We start from the raw sequence: 15,677 nt of genomic DNA, 5'->3' as shown, positions 1-15,677 counted from the left end.
ACACTGCAAAAATAACAAAAGAGAAAGTGCCTGGGGAATCTTGATTTCAGGATTAACGACGTCTACCAGAGCTTAGAGGGATTTTCTGTACTACTCCTGATAAGGGTCAGGATTAGGCCATGGCTTGAAAGAGGAACCCATGCTTTGTATGCATAGGACCTGACACGCCACTGAGTGTCACTGAGACATTGGTCTCAGTCATGATACCTAACGCTGAGCTAGGTCACCTATTGACTCAGCTTGGTATAACACAGCATCCTAATTTTTTTTGCCCACCTAGGCTTCTTTGTTAACTATCCAACATCCTGAAGTACTTTAAAGTTAATCATAGTGGCCAACATCTAGGCTAACCCTCTGTCAGTGCTTCATGGTTTTCCATTGTGTGAGGAGAGAGGACACAATTTTTGGCGATCTCCTTTTTCCTTTGCCTCCTGCAACTATGTCCCTGAGGGTTGGAGGACCCTCAGGAACAGAGTTTTGGGAAGCACAGGCAGCTGCAGGATGAAAGGGGGAATTGCTGAAAATTGCCCCTCCCTCTTTGTGCAGTGGAAAACCCTGGGACATCAGTGGAGGGATGTCAGCCAGTGTTCTTAAAATCACTAGTCACCACCATGTAATGTTGGGGTTAATTTTTACAGATAGTCCTAGGGGTGCTTTAAAAACATACAGATATTAAAGTAGAGTGGTTTTCTTTTTTTATTTCTTTGGAAATTAGTTGGTATTAGTAAATGAAGAGGTAGGATAGCGCCAAATTCTACAAGGTGTTGAGCATTGCTTGTGATGTTCCGAATTTCAGTGAATTTTATAGGAACCGGATGCTCTCTTTATGGCCTGGTAAGGCTTAGAATCAAGCAGTGGTTCAGAAAAGATTAGCAAAAGCACATGATAGGATTTTGTGGGTGGGGGGCTGGTCTTAACATATACCCCAATTTTCCCCAAAATTTTCATTGATGGTCAACATGGGGGTGGGGAGATTTTGACATTGCTTGGACTGAATACTCTGTTTCCCCTTTTTTGTACTTTTCTGTTTATAAGCTGGTTGTGGACTGTAATAAATTTGATTTTGAAAATTTTGACATTTTCCATAAAAGTTTTGCAGATTTTGAGGATGGTGGGGTGAGGCTTGTGGACACTTGATATAAGGACACCTGATACCTGAGGTGTCAGCAGCATAGTTCTTACTTAATTGAAAAAAGCCACTGCCTTTGCAGGCAGCATGAGCAACACTGGAAGCCACACTTGCCTTCTAGCAGCTGGCTTCATTTTCTTTCCCAGAATGCACAGGCACCATGCAGTCATTGGGACAAACCTTGTTTCTGTCTTGTTAGAGGCATCACACTACAGCTGCCTCAGTGATTAGCTTATGAATCAGAGTTCACAGACTTGTGAGTGAGCCAGCTCTGGCACGGTTTCCCGAAATCAGTAGTCCCAAAATGACTGTGTGACAGTGTTGTGAGAAAGCAGTGCCTTCATAGTTACAAGGCTGTCCCAGATTGTCTCTAATCTGAGCCACGCAATATAGTGAGGTTATTCACACAATCAAAAACTGTGTTCTACCCAGGTTTGGGAGCTGGGTGTGCTCCCAATTTTTGGTTGTGTGGAAGCAAGGTAGGAGGAAAACCTGGGTAGCTTCTCCTACTACCTTGCTTCCACACAATCACTTCTACCCAGGTTTTCCCCACACAACTGAAAATTGGGAGCACACACAGCTCCCAAACCCAGGTAGAACACAGTTTTTGATTGTGTGGATGACTTATTTGGTTGTGTGGATGACCTCACTGTCATCCACCTAGAGATGCCACTGAAGTTGATAATACTGGATCAAGACTTAGATGAAGTATTGGACACAGAATGTGACTGTACAAGAATCTAGTGCACAGTCATAGCCCTTCTGATCAATCCATCTGTGAGGGATGCTTCAACCTGCCCTGGTCTCTGCTTGACCCCCACAGCTGTAACAGAGAATAGTACGGTACTAGACGTGCTATGCAGTCCACATGGCATTGTGTATTACAGAGGGAAAGAGAGATGCTGTTTAACTGGGCTCTTCTCATTCTCTCCACTGTTCTCTATGGAACCCTGTCAAAACTACAGAAAGTGGCATTCTGGACGAACCCTAACATTTTTATCTGCCCTTCAGTTATTTGAGGGGAGTTTGAATTCTGTTATAAAGTGAAGGGAAGTCACATTTTGTATCTTTGTCAGAAGCTCCATTTCCCCCACATTAAGAGATGCTCACCATTCGGCCCATCGCAAGTACATACCAAACATTCCTCTTTCAATCCCTCCGTTATTAGCAAGCCCCGGTTTGGCTGCCTAACTCTCCTTTCAATTTCTGACCAGATTTTTGTGTTCTTTAATTTCCCCTTCTTCACAGGGCGTTCCTGGATCTCGTGGTCTCCCTGGATCTGATGGCAGAGCTGGTATGATAGTAAGTTGTCTTTTCTTTTTTAAAAAAAGATATTAAAATCTTAGCTTTACAAGTTGCTGCTGTTTTCCCCCAAAGCAAGAGATGGTGATCTGCTTCCTATGGTTGTTCCTTCTAGTTTGAACTTGATGTGTTTCTTTGTAGGGCCTTGCTGGCAACCGTGGTGCTACTGGTGCTGCAGGAAGCAAAGGTCCCAATGGTGATGCAGGTCGCCCTGGTGAACCTGGCCTGATGGGTGCAAGAGTAAGTATGGAGGGAGATGCAGTTTTGCTAGGGGGCAGCATCCAAATAAATGGGTGGTTAAAAAAAAAAAGTTGCACCCTGAAACTAAATGCCTTTCTTTTAGAAAAGAAATTGCTCATTTTAAAAATGCAATATTCTTTGTGATTATTCATGTGTTCAGTCGTGACCAGAACTGCTTGAGAATAAGCCCCACTGAACTCAAATCAATTGGAATATGTCCCATTGAATTGACCAACTTGGGTCCCAGCATCTGATCTGAAGGCGTGTTCAGCCACCTTTGCTGGTTGGGGTCTGACCAGTGCCGGATGTGAGATGCTGCTTTGGAACCCTCATGTGCATTGCCACGTTCAGTTCCAGCATGGATACAAGCAGGATATAAATGGGAGGAGAGCTGGTCTTGTGGTAGCAAGCATGAATTGTCCCCTTTGCTAAGCAGGGTCCACCCTGGTTGTATTTGAATGGGGGAATACATGTGTGAGCACTGTAAGGTATTCCCCTTAGGGGATGGAGCCGCTCTAGGAAGAATATCTTCATGCTTGCATGCAGAAAGTTCCAAGTTCCCTCCCTAGCATCTCCAAAATAGGGCTAAGAGAGACTCCTGCCTACAACCTTGGAGAAGCCGCTGCCACTCTGTATAAACAATACTGAGCTAGATGGACCTATGGTCTGATCTATATAGCCACTTCCTATGTCCCTATGTAATAAAACTGAACAATTACTTCCCCATCAACATGCATTAAAATTGATAGGTACCAGCACACCCTTTTTTCGGGGGGGGGGCATGTTTTGAGGTAAGGGGAATTAAGTTGTATTCCAATTTCAAGTAAGCTAAAAAAAAATGTCTATTAAATGAAGGTTCTGTGCTTTTTAGGGTCTCCCCGGTCAATCTGGAAGCCCAGGCCCTGCTGGCAAAGAAGGTCCTGTTGTAAGTATCCCCCACTTTATTTGCATCTTTTATAATGCATAATTTAGCTAGCTATATCACTATATAAATAGATACTTTATAAATTCTGCAATATCTTTCTGTGTACTACTGGGTGCTTTAGAATTTGCATCACATTTATCCTGCCAACACACCCATGGGCTGGGTTTGCCTGAGAGGTTGTGATTTTCCCAGAGTTACCTAAAGGAGTCATTATTGAACCTGAACTTGAATCTGGGTCTCTCCCATGTACAAACTCAGCTCTCTATCACTGTTCCATCCTGGGACAAGTAAAGGTATCTTTTTATTGAGCCACTTTGGGATTTTCTTAATGAAAGGCAGGGTATAGATTTAACAATAAAATAAATAAAACCTTAACTACTTATTCAGGCTCCACGTAGGATTTACAGCCAGGTTTATTAATAGGTTTATATTCAGTTTCCCAGCAGGGCTTTTAACACAAGCCTGCAGCAAGGTATCTCCTAGGGGAAGGGAAGAGAGAAGAGTGTGGAGTGTGAGTTCTTCTTAAGATGCCAGTGCACTGTTAATTTACTGTGCCTGAATACAACAGCAGCCTACAGCACAATGAAGCTATTAACATTCAACAAACCTATTTCCAAATATCCATTCCAGTTATATGTAATGTGGTTCAAAAGGTCGATCCAAACTCAATGTAGCTGATGGTATTCTATTCATTGACTTCAGTGGCCTTTGGATTAGTAGAAAAGGACTGAAAAATAGAATAAAAGATACAGAAGAGGGAGTGTCTCTTAGATGCTTATTGTCTTCCAGATTTAAAAGAAATGCTCATAGAAATGTACTGCTCTTGGTTGAAGGGACTTTTCTTTTCTTTTCTTTTCCTTTTTGCAGTGGAGATAAGGCTGTGAAACTGTGTGAATAAAAAGTCATGATCTTTTCTTCTAGGGTTTGCCTGGTACTGATGGTCGCGCTGGCCCTACTGGCCCAGCTGGTCCAAGAGGTGAACCTGGCAACATTGGATTCCCTGGACCAAAAGGCCCCAATGTAAGTGCAACTGAGTATCCCCATATAACTACATGGGCAACTGAAAGAGCTGTCCATCACAGCAATTGCATTGCATTGTTTTTAATGTTTCTGGAATTCCAGTAGCAAACACTGGAGTGATGTGTCTGCATTGCTAGTGCGATGTTACAGGACATGGCTTTGTACTGCCAAGCAGTATAGCCTTCTTAAGTCCTACTTTGCTGGTACAAAGAATACTGGGGTTTAGCTCTCAGTCCGATTGGTGTGGCTATCTGTTACTCCTTCTTAATAAAGAAGAGATAGCACATTTAACTTGCTTCTTATTAAAGAGAAATACTGTAATCCAACAATTTCTGATGCACCCACAAGCGAATTAGTTTCATTTTCACCCAGCAGATGCAACACCTCACAACTACAGACTGAGTAGTTCACACAATAAAAACTGTTTTCTACTTGGGTTTGGGAGCTGTGTGTGCTCCCAGTTTTCGGTTGTATGGAAGCAAGGTAAGAAGAAAACTTGAGTAGAAGTTATTGTTTGGAAGGAAGATAGGAGGCAAACCTTGATAGCTTTTTCTCCTACCTTGCTTCCACACAATCACTTCAACCTAGGTTTTCCTCCTACCACATGACCGAAAATTGTAAGCACACAGAGCTTCCAAACCCGGGTAGAACACAATTTTTGATTGTGTGAATGACCTCACTGCCTTGTAAGTCTGAGGGAGCTTAAAACATGGTTTAGCTGTGTATATGTGAGGCAAAGAGTGCTGAACCACAATAAAAACACGATAGTGTTTTGTGCAGTCCCAGGGAATTTGGCTGATGGCTTTTGAGGGCTGAACAACAGGCTAGAAACATGTGGTGTCAGCTCTTCTTGGACTTCAAACGTGGAGAGGATTGTCAATGCTCTTCATGTTTGCATGCTCCTCTGTGCCAAAAATCCTCCACTTGAGGAAAGGTAGTATGTGAAAAAAGCAATTCTGGTCTTAGCTTTCTTCGTTATATGCTAATTTTATTAAATTAGCTCTAATTTAATTACATAATTATACAGCATTATAAAGTGATATATAAATATTGATCATCGGCGTCATCATTTTATATGCTGGCAGAGTTTTTGTAGATGGGGAAGTATTCAAATATGTGGCGTCCCCAACTTCCATCTTGACTACTGCAACCGTCTCCTCTCTAATCTTATGTTGTCTCACCTCAGCCCCCTTGCCCCCACCCAACATTCAGAGTAATTTGTCTCTGAGTGCTCTGATCTTATCATGCCCCTTCTTAAACCTCCACACTGGTTTCTTGTTTGCTTCTGGGTCCAACACAAGTGCCTCCTCCTGCCCATGACTTCGGCTGTTCCAGCTACACCACCCTAAGCCTCCTGAAGGCCTCCTGCTCCCTCAGTCAACTCTGCCCTTCCTCCTTGCTGCCCCGAATGCCTGGAACTCTCCCAGATCATCTGCATGGTGCCTCCTCTCTTATTCTCTTCAAACCCCTCCTTGAAACCCATATTTTCCATGAAGCTTTTGGTACAACTGCCTTGTCCCCATATGTGCCTAGTCCCCCTATGTTAATGCTTCTAAACCTGTCTATGAATTTGGCTGTAGCTTAGTGGTAGAACATCTGCCTAGCATGCAGAAGGCCCCGGGTTCAATCCCTGGTATCTCCAGGTTGGAATGAGAAAACCTCCTATCCGGAGAGCTGCTGCCAGTCAGAAAAGGCAATACTGAGCTACGTGGTCCAGTGATCTGACTCAGTATAAGGCGGCTGTCCATGTTTCCTACATGAAATAGCTGCATCTTCTTCTCCTGTTTATTCCTTTCTCTCCCTTGTATCTGTTTCTAGATTGTGAGCCCCTCAGGGCAGGAATCTATCCTCTCATCTACTATAAAGTTCCATGTGCTTTACCACTGGCTTTATGGCACATAAACAGTGCTATATCAACAATAACAAGTCCCAAGAGCCACATGATGGTCCTGGACATTCTGTTTGGATCTAAGAATTATTAGATCTAAGGCAATGATTGTAGAATTTTGTTCTGTACATTCGCCAGGTGTGTTTGTCAGGCCATTTAAAATTCTAAGAGTGAATAAATTTACCCAGCAATACTGAAATGGGGGTGGCAAATATATGATGGCAAGTATATGAGTATTAATGCATCCATACGACTGATTCAAATTGTAGGGCAAAAGCTTCTTAATTGTAGGGTCAAGACCACAGTGGAAACGTATGCCAAGGAAGGTTATGGAATCTGTAGTTGTGGTTAAGCTCTGTATTCCACCCCTACCTCTAATAAACTCAGGTTGGCATCCATGGAAATCAGTTACCATACTTGATCCTTACAATAACCCTGTGAGGTAGATTGGGCTAAAAGAGAAGGACTGGCCCAATGTCATGGCTGAGGGGGAAATCTGAGTTTTGATCTCCCCAGTCCAAGTCTAACCACTAAACCTTCCTATAGATATGTGAGTAAAGTTAGCAAGCATCTCCCTTGGATGAACTGGACAGTGGGAGAGCTGTTAGACCCTTGGTAGTTTGCTGTTTCCTTCCCATTCTACATTTGCTAGGACTCTCTGGTTGTATACAGCTTTTCAGAGAGCATGAGTGGATTTTTTTAAAGTAAAAGAATGGAGATATGTAGGCAGAAATAAAATGGCTTTTTGATTGTTGCTCTTGATCTGGTAACTTACTTTAATTTACTTTTCTTTCTGCCATAGGGTGAACCTGGAAAACCTGGTGACAGAGGCAGTGTTGGTCTTGCTGGCTTACGGGTATGCGCTCTTTTATAGCTTCTATGATGTGCCTCCGTTTGGGAAATGTTCTATATCAAAGGGTTGTCGAAATCTAAGGGAGGAATGTGCATGTTAATATAAACAATTTATTTAATGAAAACGAATCTGATTTCCATCTAGCTTTCCTACCGTTAGCTAGAGACAAATATCTTGCACTATCTTTGGTGTATGTGCTTAAATTTGGTGCTTAAATTAAATTTTAAAAAATGTGCTCCTCAGACATCCTTCATATAATTGACTTCCTTACACTAGTTGACGAGGGTGAAACGAGTCTGTCAGTAATTTATTTATTATCTGCAATCTTTTGGAACCAAGCCAAACTTTTTTAGTAGAGCAGCTCTGCAAAAAGACCTCTTGTGTGGAGAGATGGGTGTGTGTGAGGGGCGAGGGGTTGGGTGGTGGGGAGGGAGAACATGGACATGCCAGGAGTTAAAGGAGAAGCTATAGTACCAATTATCAAAGTCAGTGGATCACATCTCATAGAGATGAGATTAAAGCAGGTCTGCAGTTTGTGGACATTTGACTTTAGACAGGCAAGCAAACAAATGGTGGTATATTTTGGAGGAAGATCATGTTTTTGTAACTTAACCTCTGTTGTTCTAGGGTGCTCCTGGTCCCGATGGAAACAATGGAGCTCAAGGACCACCTGGTGTTGTTGTAAGTACAAGATCATAATTGTTAACTTTTTTATGCAAACACAGAGCTCCATCATCTGGAATGGCAGCCCTTTCACTTCAGTGGAGGGTGCTGGTCTTCACATGCTTTCTTTTGCATATCTCTGGATGGAGGCTATTGCCTATTGCTTGGTATACTGGGGAATTTTCTCTTCTGTCTTTCTATCTCTTGCTTCCATTCCAAAAGCAATATGTACCTATTTTTGTTTTATTTCATCTAGGGCAATCCTGGTGGTAAAGGAGAATCTGGTCCAGCTGGTCCCCCTGGCTTCCAAGTAAGTGAAGATATATTTAACTAAATATGACTTTTCTTGTTGGTTAATCTTAAGATAGAATTTGAAGTCTCTGTAACTGGAAGGCTATGCTTGGAGCAAATTGACTGACATCCTCCATATTGTCTTGAAACATCATACTTGACACTTTGGGAATTTTAAGTAGGCACTTATTAATTAGCTTGCAGGCAAAAGAGCTAATAAACAAGGCAGTTAAGCCAACTTGATAGACTTGAGCTGCTTCCTAGATAATTTACTGCTTAAACCTTGCTTGCAACTGCAGTACCTTAGATTAGAGCAGGATCTCTAGCAGATCACCTTTACATCTGGTTGCTCTTTATATCTAATTTGGCCCGAAGACAGTTCATTTAAGGTAGAATGTCAACAAAGCCAGGAAATTAGATTTCAAAGCAGGAAGAAAGGGCATCAGCCTTAACACTGGTGGTTTTCTGTTGAAAGAGGGGAAGAAGTAGTTAGTGTAGGTAGAGAGCAGTGATGAAACAGACCTTCAAAGTCTTCAGATTACTTTGGGTGACCTTTGAACCAAGCCCATAAGACCCTGTTGAAGCTTTAGCTTACCTTTCTGATTAAGCTGCTTGCTGATGCTTTATTGCAAGGCCTTTGTGCTCGGTTGTAACCATTTACTTTGCTGTAAAAAAGAAAATAAACATATTATTTTTATTTTACCTCATTTCTTCTCATTTAGGGCCTTCCAGGTCCCTCAGGCCCAGTTGGTGAAGCTGGCAAACCAGGAGAAAGGGTAAGTGTAACACTCCTTTACAAGACATGATCATCTGCACCACATGGTCGCAGTGGCCACATTTCTTGTATGACAACTGAGAGAAAATACAATTGCCCCTTTGCTTCCGCAATACCAGTGAAGAAATTCTGCTTTGCCATCTCTGTTATTTATTTTTGGTGTGCTAAGGAGAATAACAAAGCCACCTAATGGCGCAGCGGGAAAATGACTTGATTATCAAGCAAGAGGTTGCCAGTTTGAATCCCCGCTGGTATGTTTCCCAGACAATGGGAAACCCTTATATCAGGCAGATGCAATATAGGAATAAGCTGAAAGGCATCAACAGGAGGCAGTGGTAAAGCCCTCCTGTATTCTACCAAAGACAACCACAGGGCTCCGTGGTCACCAGGAGTTGACACCGTCTTGACGGCACACTTTACCTTTAAGGATAATAGCAAAGCTATCTAATGCTACAGTGGGGAAATGACTTAAATAGCAATCCAGAGTTTGCTGGTTCTAATCCCCACTGGTATGTTTCCCAGACTAGAGGAAACATATGTATTGGGCAGCAGCGATATACTGTATGAAGATGCTGAAAGGCATCGTCTCATACAGCGTGGGAGGAGCCAATGGTAAACCCCTCCTGTATTCCATCAAAGAAAAAAACACAGGACTCTGGGGTCGCCAGGAGTTAAAACCGACTCGACAGCACACTTTACTTTACCTTAAGGAGAATAGCATGTTGTCATAGTTGAACTGCCATTTTAATGTGTGAGGTAACTGCTCTAGCTTTGTGCCTGTGTGGACAGACTGCATAGCAAGCCTACGCGGTGTCTCTACCTGGCATAGAAAGCTGCCTTATACTGAGTCAGGCCATTGGTCCATCTAGCTCAATATTATCTGCTCTGACTGGCAGCCGTTCTCTTGGGTTTCAGACAGGAGTCTTTCTAGCAAGTGCTGAAATTTTCCTCTCAACTGAGGGGACTATAGCCCTCTATTGTTCCAGACAACGGAAGAGGCAGGTCCACAGTTTACACTCTTTATGCTCATTTGCCTCTAATAGGGGCATTTTCTTTGTTCTTTAACTTGGGGATATGGATAGTGTAATGTACAAATGTGGGAAGCTGACAATTTTTATGTATTTATTTGAACGACGAGCCTTAGAAATATGACGATTCAGTTTAACTGAACGAGTTGATGTTTGCTTCTTTTTAATTCCTTGAAATACACACAATCTTAAGTATGTTTTTTTCTCTTGATCAGCACTCTTTTTACTTCTTCCGTACTTTTTCGTCCTGCTGTTTGTCAAAGACACTCAGGACAGCATATGGCTGCCCACCTCCTTTTCTCTTCACAACAACCCTGTGAGGACTGAGAGTGAGAGTGGCCTGCTCAGGGTCTCCCAGTGAGCTTCGAGGCTGAATGGGGATTTGAACCTGCGTATTGCCCATCTTCATTCTAACCCCTAAGGCAGTGGTTCCCAACCAGGGTTCCTCCAAATGCTGCTGAATTACAACTCCCATCATTCCCAGCTGCAATTTATTGTGGCTGGGGGGCAATGTGAGTTGTGGTTCAGCAACATCTGGAGCATCCCTGGTGGGGAACCACTGCCCTGACGTCTCACACTCAGTCACCATCTACTGGCCATAGAAGAAGCCTTCTGATTCTTTTTCTTGAAGCTGTGACCTCTCCCGCACTACAAAAGAATGAGTGTGGTACTACTCCTAATAGCATGAAAACAATAACCCTTGAACATTCATTCATTCATTCATTCATTTATGTGATGTTATCACACCAACCTATGTTGGTGTGATATCATCACACAAATACAGGAACCACAAAACCCAATTCTCTCTCATGAAGTAGTCTGAGCTCCACATAGTGTTGCATCACTGCTTGCAGTTCAAAATGTTTGCCATCTTTTCTCATTGGATGAGAATATCCTTGGTCAAGAGCTACAATGATTCTTAAGCCACAAGACTTCTTAAAAGTAGGCTTAATTTGTCTCTCTCTTTTTTGCATAGGGTCTTCATGGCGACTTTGGTCTCCCTGGTCCTGCTGGTTCACGAGTAAGTTTCACTGTACTGTACTGTACAATGCTTCCTGAGGATCCATTTTTAATGTGGATTCCTCCCCCCACCCCTCAAATAAAGTAGTTGCTCCAAATAATTCAAAGACTTTTCTAAACTTCCATCTTTTAAGGAACTGAATTGCACCTTCACCCTTTAAAGATAGAGGGCAACATAGTTATTAAAGTAGTACTGTTACATTTGTGTAATGCATTTATGTACTGGGAACCTAATATACATAATAGTTATTTATGCATATATTGCATTCCTAGCACATAAGCACATATAGCATTAACAAACTCAGGTAGTTGAGTGTCAGTTTGGAAGTAATGGTGACACCAAAAAATAAGGTAGTGGTTTTTATATCAGAGTTTTGGAATCCTTGAGGATTCACTAGCTATGCAGAAGTATATACATTTGTAAATTGTAAATTAAAAATGGCCTTGGCCTTGGCCTTTGTAGCTGGGAATGATGGGAGTTGTAATTCAACAACATCTGGGGACCCAGGTTTGAGCACCCCTAGCTTAGACATAGTAAAGTCATTCTCATGACCAGCTCTACCCTGGTAGGGTTGCCCTAGCCTGAGTAGAGCCGGCTGTGAGAAGCGCCAGGATCAATCCCAATTGTAAAAAGCCCAGCGTTTTTTACGCAGGCGAAAAGTGAGGTAGGAGGGTACACGCACACCCTCTTATCACACTCCCCAGTCTTGTGTACAACCAGGCTGCCAGTAGCTCCTCCCAGACTGCCGACAGGCATTTTATCCATAGAGGCTGGGGGGAGGAGCGACCTGGCCTCAGGGATTCCTACAATGCACCGCCCAAACAGCGGTGGGATTCCTGGAGGCCGGGCGTCCTTCCCCCAGCCTCTGTGGGGGCATGCTATTCACTACAGCACCAATCATGTGGACATGTGAGCGGCGGCACCTGCAGGGATGCATCAGTTGTGTGGGGCGAAGATAGATAGGATCCTGTCCCACCCCCAGTCCTCTCCAACACTGGGTATGATGGTCATGTCAACAACCTTAGGGTGTCTCTGTCCTGTTCAAAGCTTCAGGGCTTACTTAGAGTGCATCTAGGCTGCAGCTCCCTGAACTCTTGGTTGAACGCAGTAGTCTGGTAGAAAAACAGAACCTGTCCTAAAATCTGAACCATATTCAGTAGCTATGCATTTTACATGAGTGAACAGTAGTTAGCATATGCCACCTGTACCACTAACATTTTTCGGGCTTCAGTGTTACATCTGAATCTTCCTCCCCTCAAAAAATTAAACTCTCTGGAGCCTAATCAATCTCACACCAATTTGTTTCCTGCAGGGTGAACGTGGTGCTCCAGGTGAAAGCGGTGTCAGTGGTCCTTTAGGTCCCCTTGGAAGCCGTGGTCCATCTGGTGCACCAGGGACTGATGGTAACAAGGTAAGGCAGAAAAGTTGCTGTTTTTCTGAAATCCTGGGGAGGGCAGTCTCGTCTCCTTGATGCAGGTACTTAGCTGGATGCTGATGGCAACATACGCACTGTTCCTGAAACACTAAATCCTCAGCAGATATAAGTGGCACTACCTCTGCGATTTTGCATTTCTCAGAGCGTGGAAATAGGAGCCACACTTTCACTTAGGTACATGAGAAGGTGTCTTATACTGTGTCAGATCATTGATCATTCTAGCTCAGTAATGAACTAGATGTACATTGATACAACTAGTACATTGATTGGCATTGTTCCCCAGGGTTTCACTCACCCCCCAGCCCTACCTGGAGAGATCAGAGGTTGAATCTGGGAACTTCTGCTTGCAAAGCATGGACTCTACTACTGAGCCATAGCCTCATCCTCTAAAATCACATGAAGCTGGCTTATACTGAGTCAGACCATTGGTGCATCTAGCTCCAGATTGTCTGGCTGGCATTGGCTCCTCTGAAGTTTCAGGCAGGAGTCTTTCCCAGCCCATTTCCTGGCTGGAATTGGCAGGGATAGAACCTGGGACCTTTTGCATGCAAAGCAGCTGCTCTGAACTACTGCATGTCACAGCATTCAAGTGCCACAGGTGGCACTTTGTGAAAGGGGGCAGCCATTTTGGTGCTCGGAGAAAGAGTGTTCCCCCCCCCCTTCGCATTTTTGGTGCCTTCTTGGCACTCTTCAGCTTGCAGTTTCCTTTGATGCAGATTGCTGTGGAGGGAGGTGATGGGAGACAGCAGGAAGCAGCAAAAAGGAGTAGCAGCAAACCAAGCTTAAATAGGAAGTAGAGTAGTGAGTTTAGCTGCAAGAAGTGAAGGAAAAGGCAGTCTTTATGACACTGAAGAGCCAATTGAAAAATTAGGGAGAAGGAAGGATTCGGGTGGGAAGAGTGGAACTGATGATAGAGGGCTTAGCTCAGTAGCAGAGCACTTTCTTTGCACACTAAAGGTCCCTACTTCTGTCTCCAGCATGTTTTAAAGGAATCAGATAGCAGGTGTCTAGACAGTGCTTGGCCTGAGGCCTTTGCAGCAACTGTTAGTGGACAGTTCTGGGGAAGATAGATCAATGGTATGACTTAGTACAAAGCAGGTCATATGTGAGGATTTAAGAGGGAGGATTCCAAGAGAGAGAGAAGCAAAGAAAGACCTCCAAGTTGCCCACCTGATCTGGCACTATTTGGGAAGGCAGCAGGAGCATTCAAATCCATGTGGGAGAAAGGACCAAAGAGTGGCCCTTGTGACTTGGGTAAAGGGCCCATCCAACAGGGGCATTGGGAGTGGCTGTTTGAAACTGGGAGGAGGCCTCTTTTAATATTGCTCCTAAGGCGTCAGAAGAATGCCAGCCCTGAGCTTATTTATGAATGATGAAAGTGCAGCCAAAATAAACAGTTCAGGACTGAATCTAAGTGGAAAGTGGCTTTTCATTTTAATTTGTGCCAGAAGTAACCAAATAGGAAGCCAGAGTATTCATCCCTAGTGGAGGTCATTTACAGAAAAAGTCTTGGGTTGAAATCCTGCTCCCATAGAGATGAATGGCAAAATTCCCACTGATTTTGAGATTGCTGAGTGGCAGCTATCAGCAACATAGGTGGGCAGAATGGAACTTCTTTGGAACTTTCGGAATCAATAGAAATGTAGAGTTTGTGTGTAGAGCTCCATGAGTGATTGTTTCCTTAAAAACCTTATTAATATCAAAGAGGGAAGAGCATGTTAAATATTAAAGAGGGGAAAGTAAATGTTTTACCTTTAGGATTAGTGATGAGGTGGGGTCTAAAAATTGGAAGAGGATGTGCTGCACAATGGTTCTCTGCAGTCTGTCTCCCTGCTGATCAATTCTCAGATTGGATTTAGACCACTCTGGAGTCCTGGCTGCTGAGAGAGGTCTATTTTGAACTTGCTCCCCTGTCCCGATTTTAACAAGATGCAAAAGGCTTGGGAGAGGAGAGGAGATGGGAGTGGAGGAGATGGGAGAGGAGAGCTGGTCCTGTGGTAGCAAAACATGACTTGTCCCCTTAGCTAAGCAGGGTCTGCCCTGGTTGCATGTGAAAGGGAGACTAGATGTGTGAGCACTTTAAGACATTCCCCTTAGGGGATAGAGCTGCTCTGGGAAGAGCAGAAGGTTCCAAGTTCCCTCCCTAGCTTCTCCAAGATCAGGCTGAGAGAGATTCCTGCATGCAACCTTGGAGAAGCTGCTGCCAATCTGTAAAGACAATACTGAGCTAGATAGACCAATGGTCTGACTCAGTATAAGGCAGCTTCCTATGTTCCTAAGGCTCTTGGGAGTTGTAGTGTTCATAGACCATCAGGAAATGTGGTTTCTATTAGTCTCCCGGGTTGCAAGATGGTTATGTGTCCAATTTATCAGATTAATTTTTAATATCACATCATCCCAATTAATACATTTTAATCGGATCCATTCCAAATCAGACAAGAGGTGGGAGCAGGAAGTTTCTGCATTTCTACTTAGAAGATATCCAGCTCGCCTTCCTTAATGACTGATGATAACTCATTTGGATGAGACATGATGAGAAACTTTCCCTGTGTAACCCAGTGCAGTCAGTTCTCCAGGCGACCTTCGAAATTCTGCATAGTTCAGAAAAGCTAACAGATTAAATAATATGTCAAAATAGAGCAGACAGGAGGCAGAGCAGTACAACCCAATGCTCCTTTTCAATGGAGCCCTTCAGAAATTAAACTTTCCTCTCACTTTGCTTATTCTGTTAGGGTGAACCCGGTGCTGCCGGTGCAGCTGGTGCCCCAGGTCCAGCTGGTCCTGGTGGAATCCCTGGTGAGAGAGGAATTGCTGGTGGTCCAGGAGGCAAAGGTGAAAAGGTAAGGCAACAAGGGGAAAAAAATTCCAGTGAAGCCCACCAAGGTATGAAATAGATGTCCTGAGGTATTGGTCACATGATCTTCCTTGGACGGAGGGATCAGTAGTGTATCAGTCTGCACTACTGCAGGCACCTAAGGAAGCTTCAGCATTCTTGCACAAGTGTATAAATTCTTAAAGTTGCACACCCACACTTTGGAAACAATGCATGTTGCACTCCCGAAGTGCCAACTGGAAATGCCTGCATAACACGGCACACAGTATGGGGG

The 15,677-nt window shown here is 43.6% G+C and overlaps 1 protein-coding gene across 1 annotated transcript in view; it reads left to right on the top strand.

The window, feature by feature from the left end:
• COL1A2 (collagen type I alpha 2 chain) overlaps positions 1-15,677 on the top strand; it is a 91,599-nt gene that overhangs the window by 45,218 nt on the left and 30,704 nt on the right. The window contains exons 22-32 of the mRNA XM_053264704.1: positions 2,378-2,431; positions 2,573-2,671; positions 3,543-3,596; positions 4,518-4,616; positions 7,307-7,360; positions 7,985-8,038; positions 8,277-8,330; positions 9,034-9,087; positions 11,091-11,135; positions 12,448-12,546; positions 15,303-15,410. Of these exons, the coding sequence (XP_053120679.1) occupies positions 2,378-2,431; positions 2,573-2,671; positions 3,543-3,596; positions 4,518-4,616; positions 7,307-7,360; positions 7,985-8,038; positions 8,277-8,330; positions 9,034-9,087; positions 11,091-11,135; positions 12,448-12,546; positions 15,303-15,410 (774 nt within the window). The remainder of the gene's footprint in view (positions 1-2,377; positions 2,432-2,572; positions 2,672-3,542; positions 3,597-4,517; positions 4,617-7,306; positions 7,361-7,984; positions 8,039-8,276; positions 8,331-9,033; positions 9,088-11,090; positions 11,136-12,447; positions 12,547-15,302; positions 15,411-15,677) is intronic.

The sequence above is a fragment of the Hemicordylus capensis genome, chromosome 6 (assembly GCF_027244095.1).
Source record: "Hemicordylus capensis ecotype Gifberg chromosome 6, rHemCap1.1.pri, whole genome shotgun sequence".
NCBI lineage: Eukaryota > Metazoa > Chordata > Lepidosauria > Squamata > Cordylidae > Hemicordylus > Hemicordylus capensis.
Note: the sequence above shows the minus strand (reverse complement) of the source record. Positions and strands in the feature narration are given on the sequence as shown.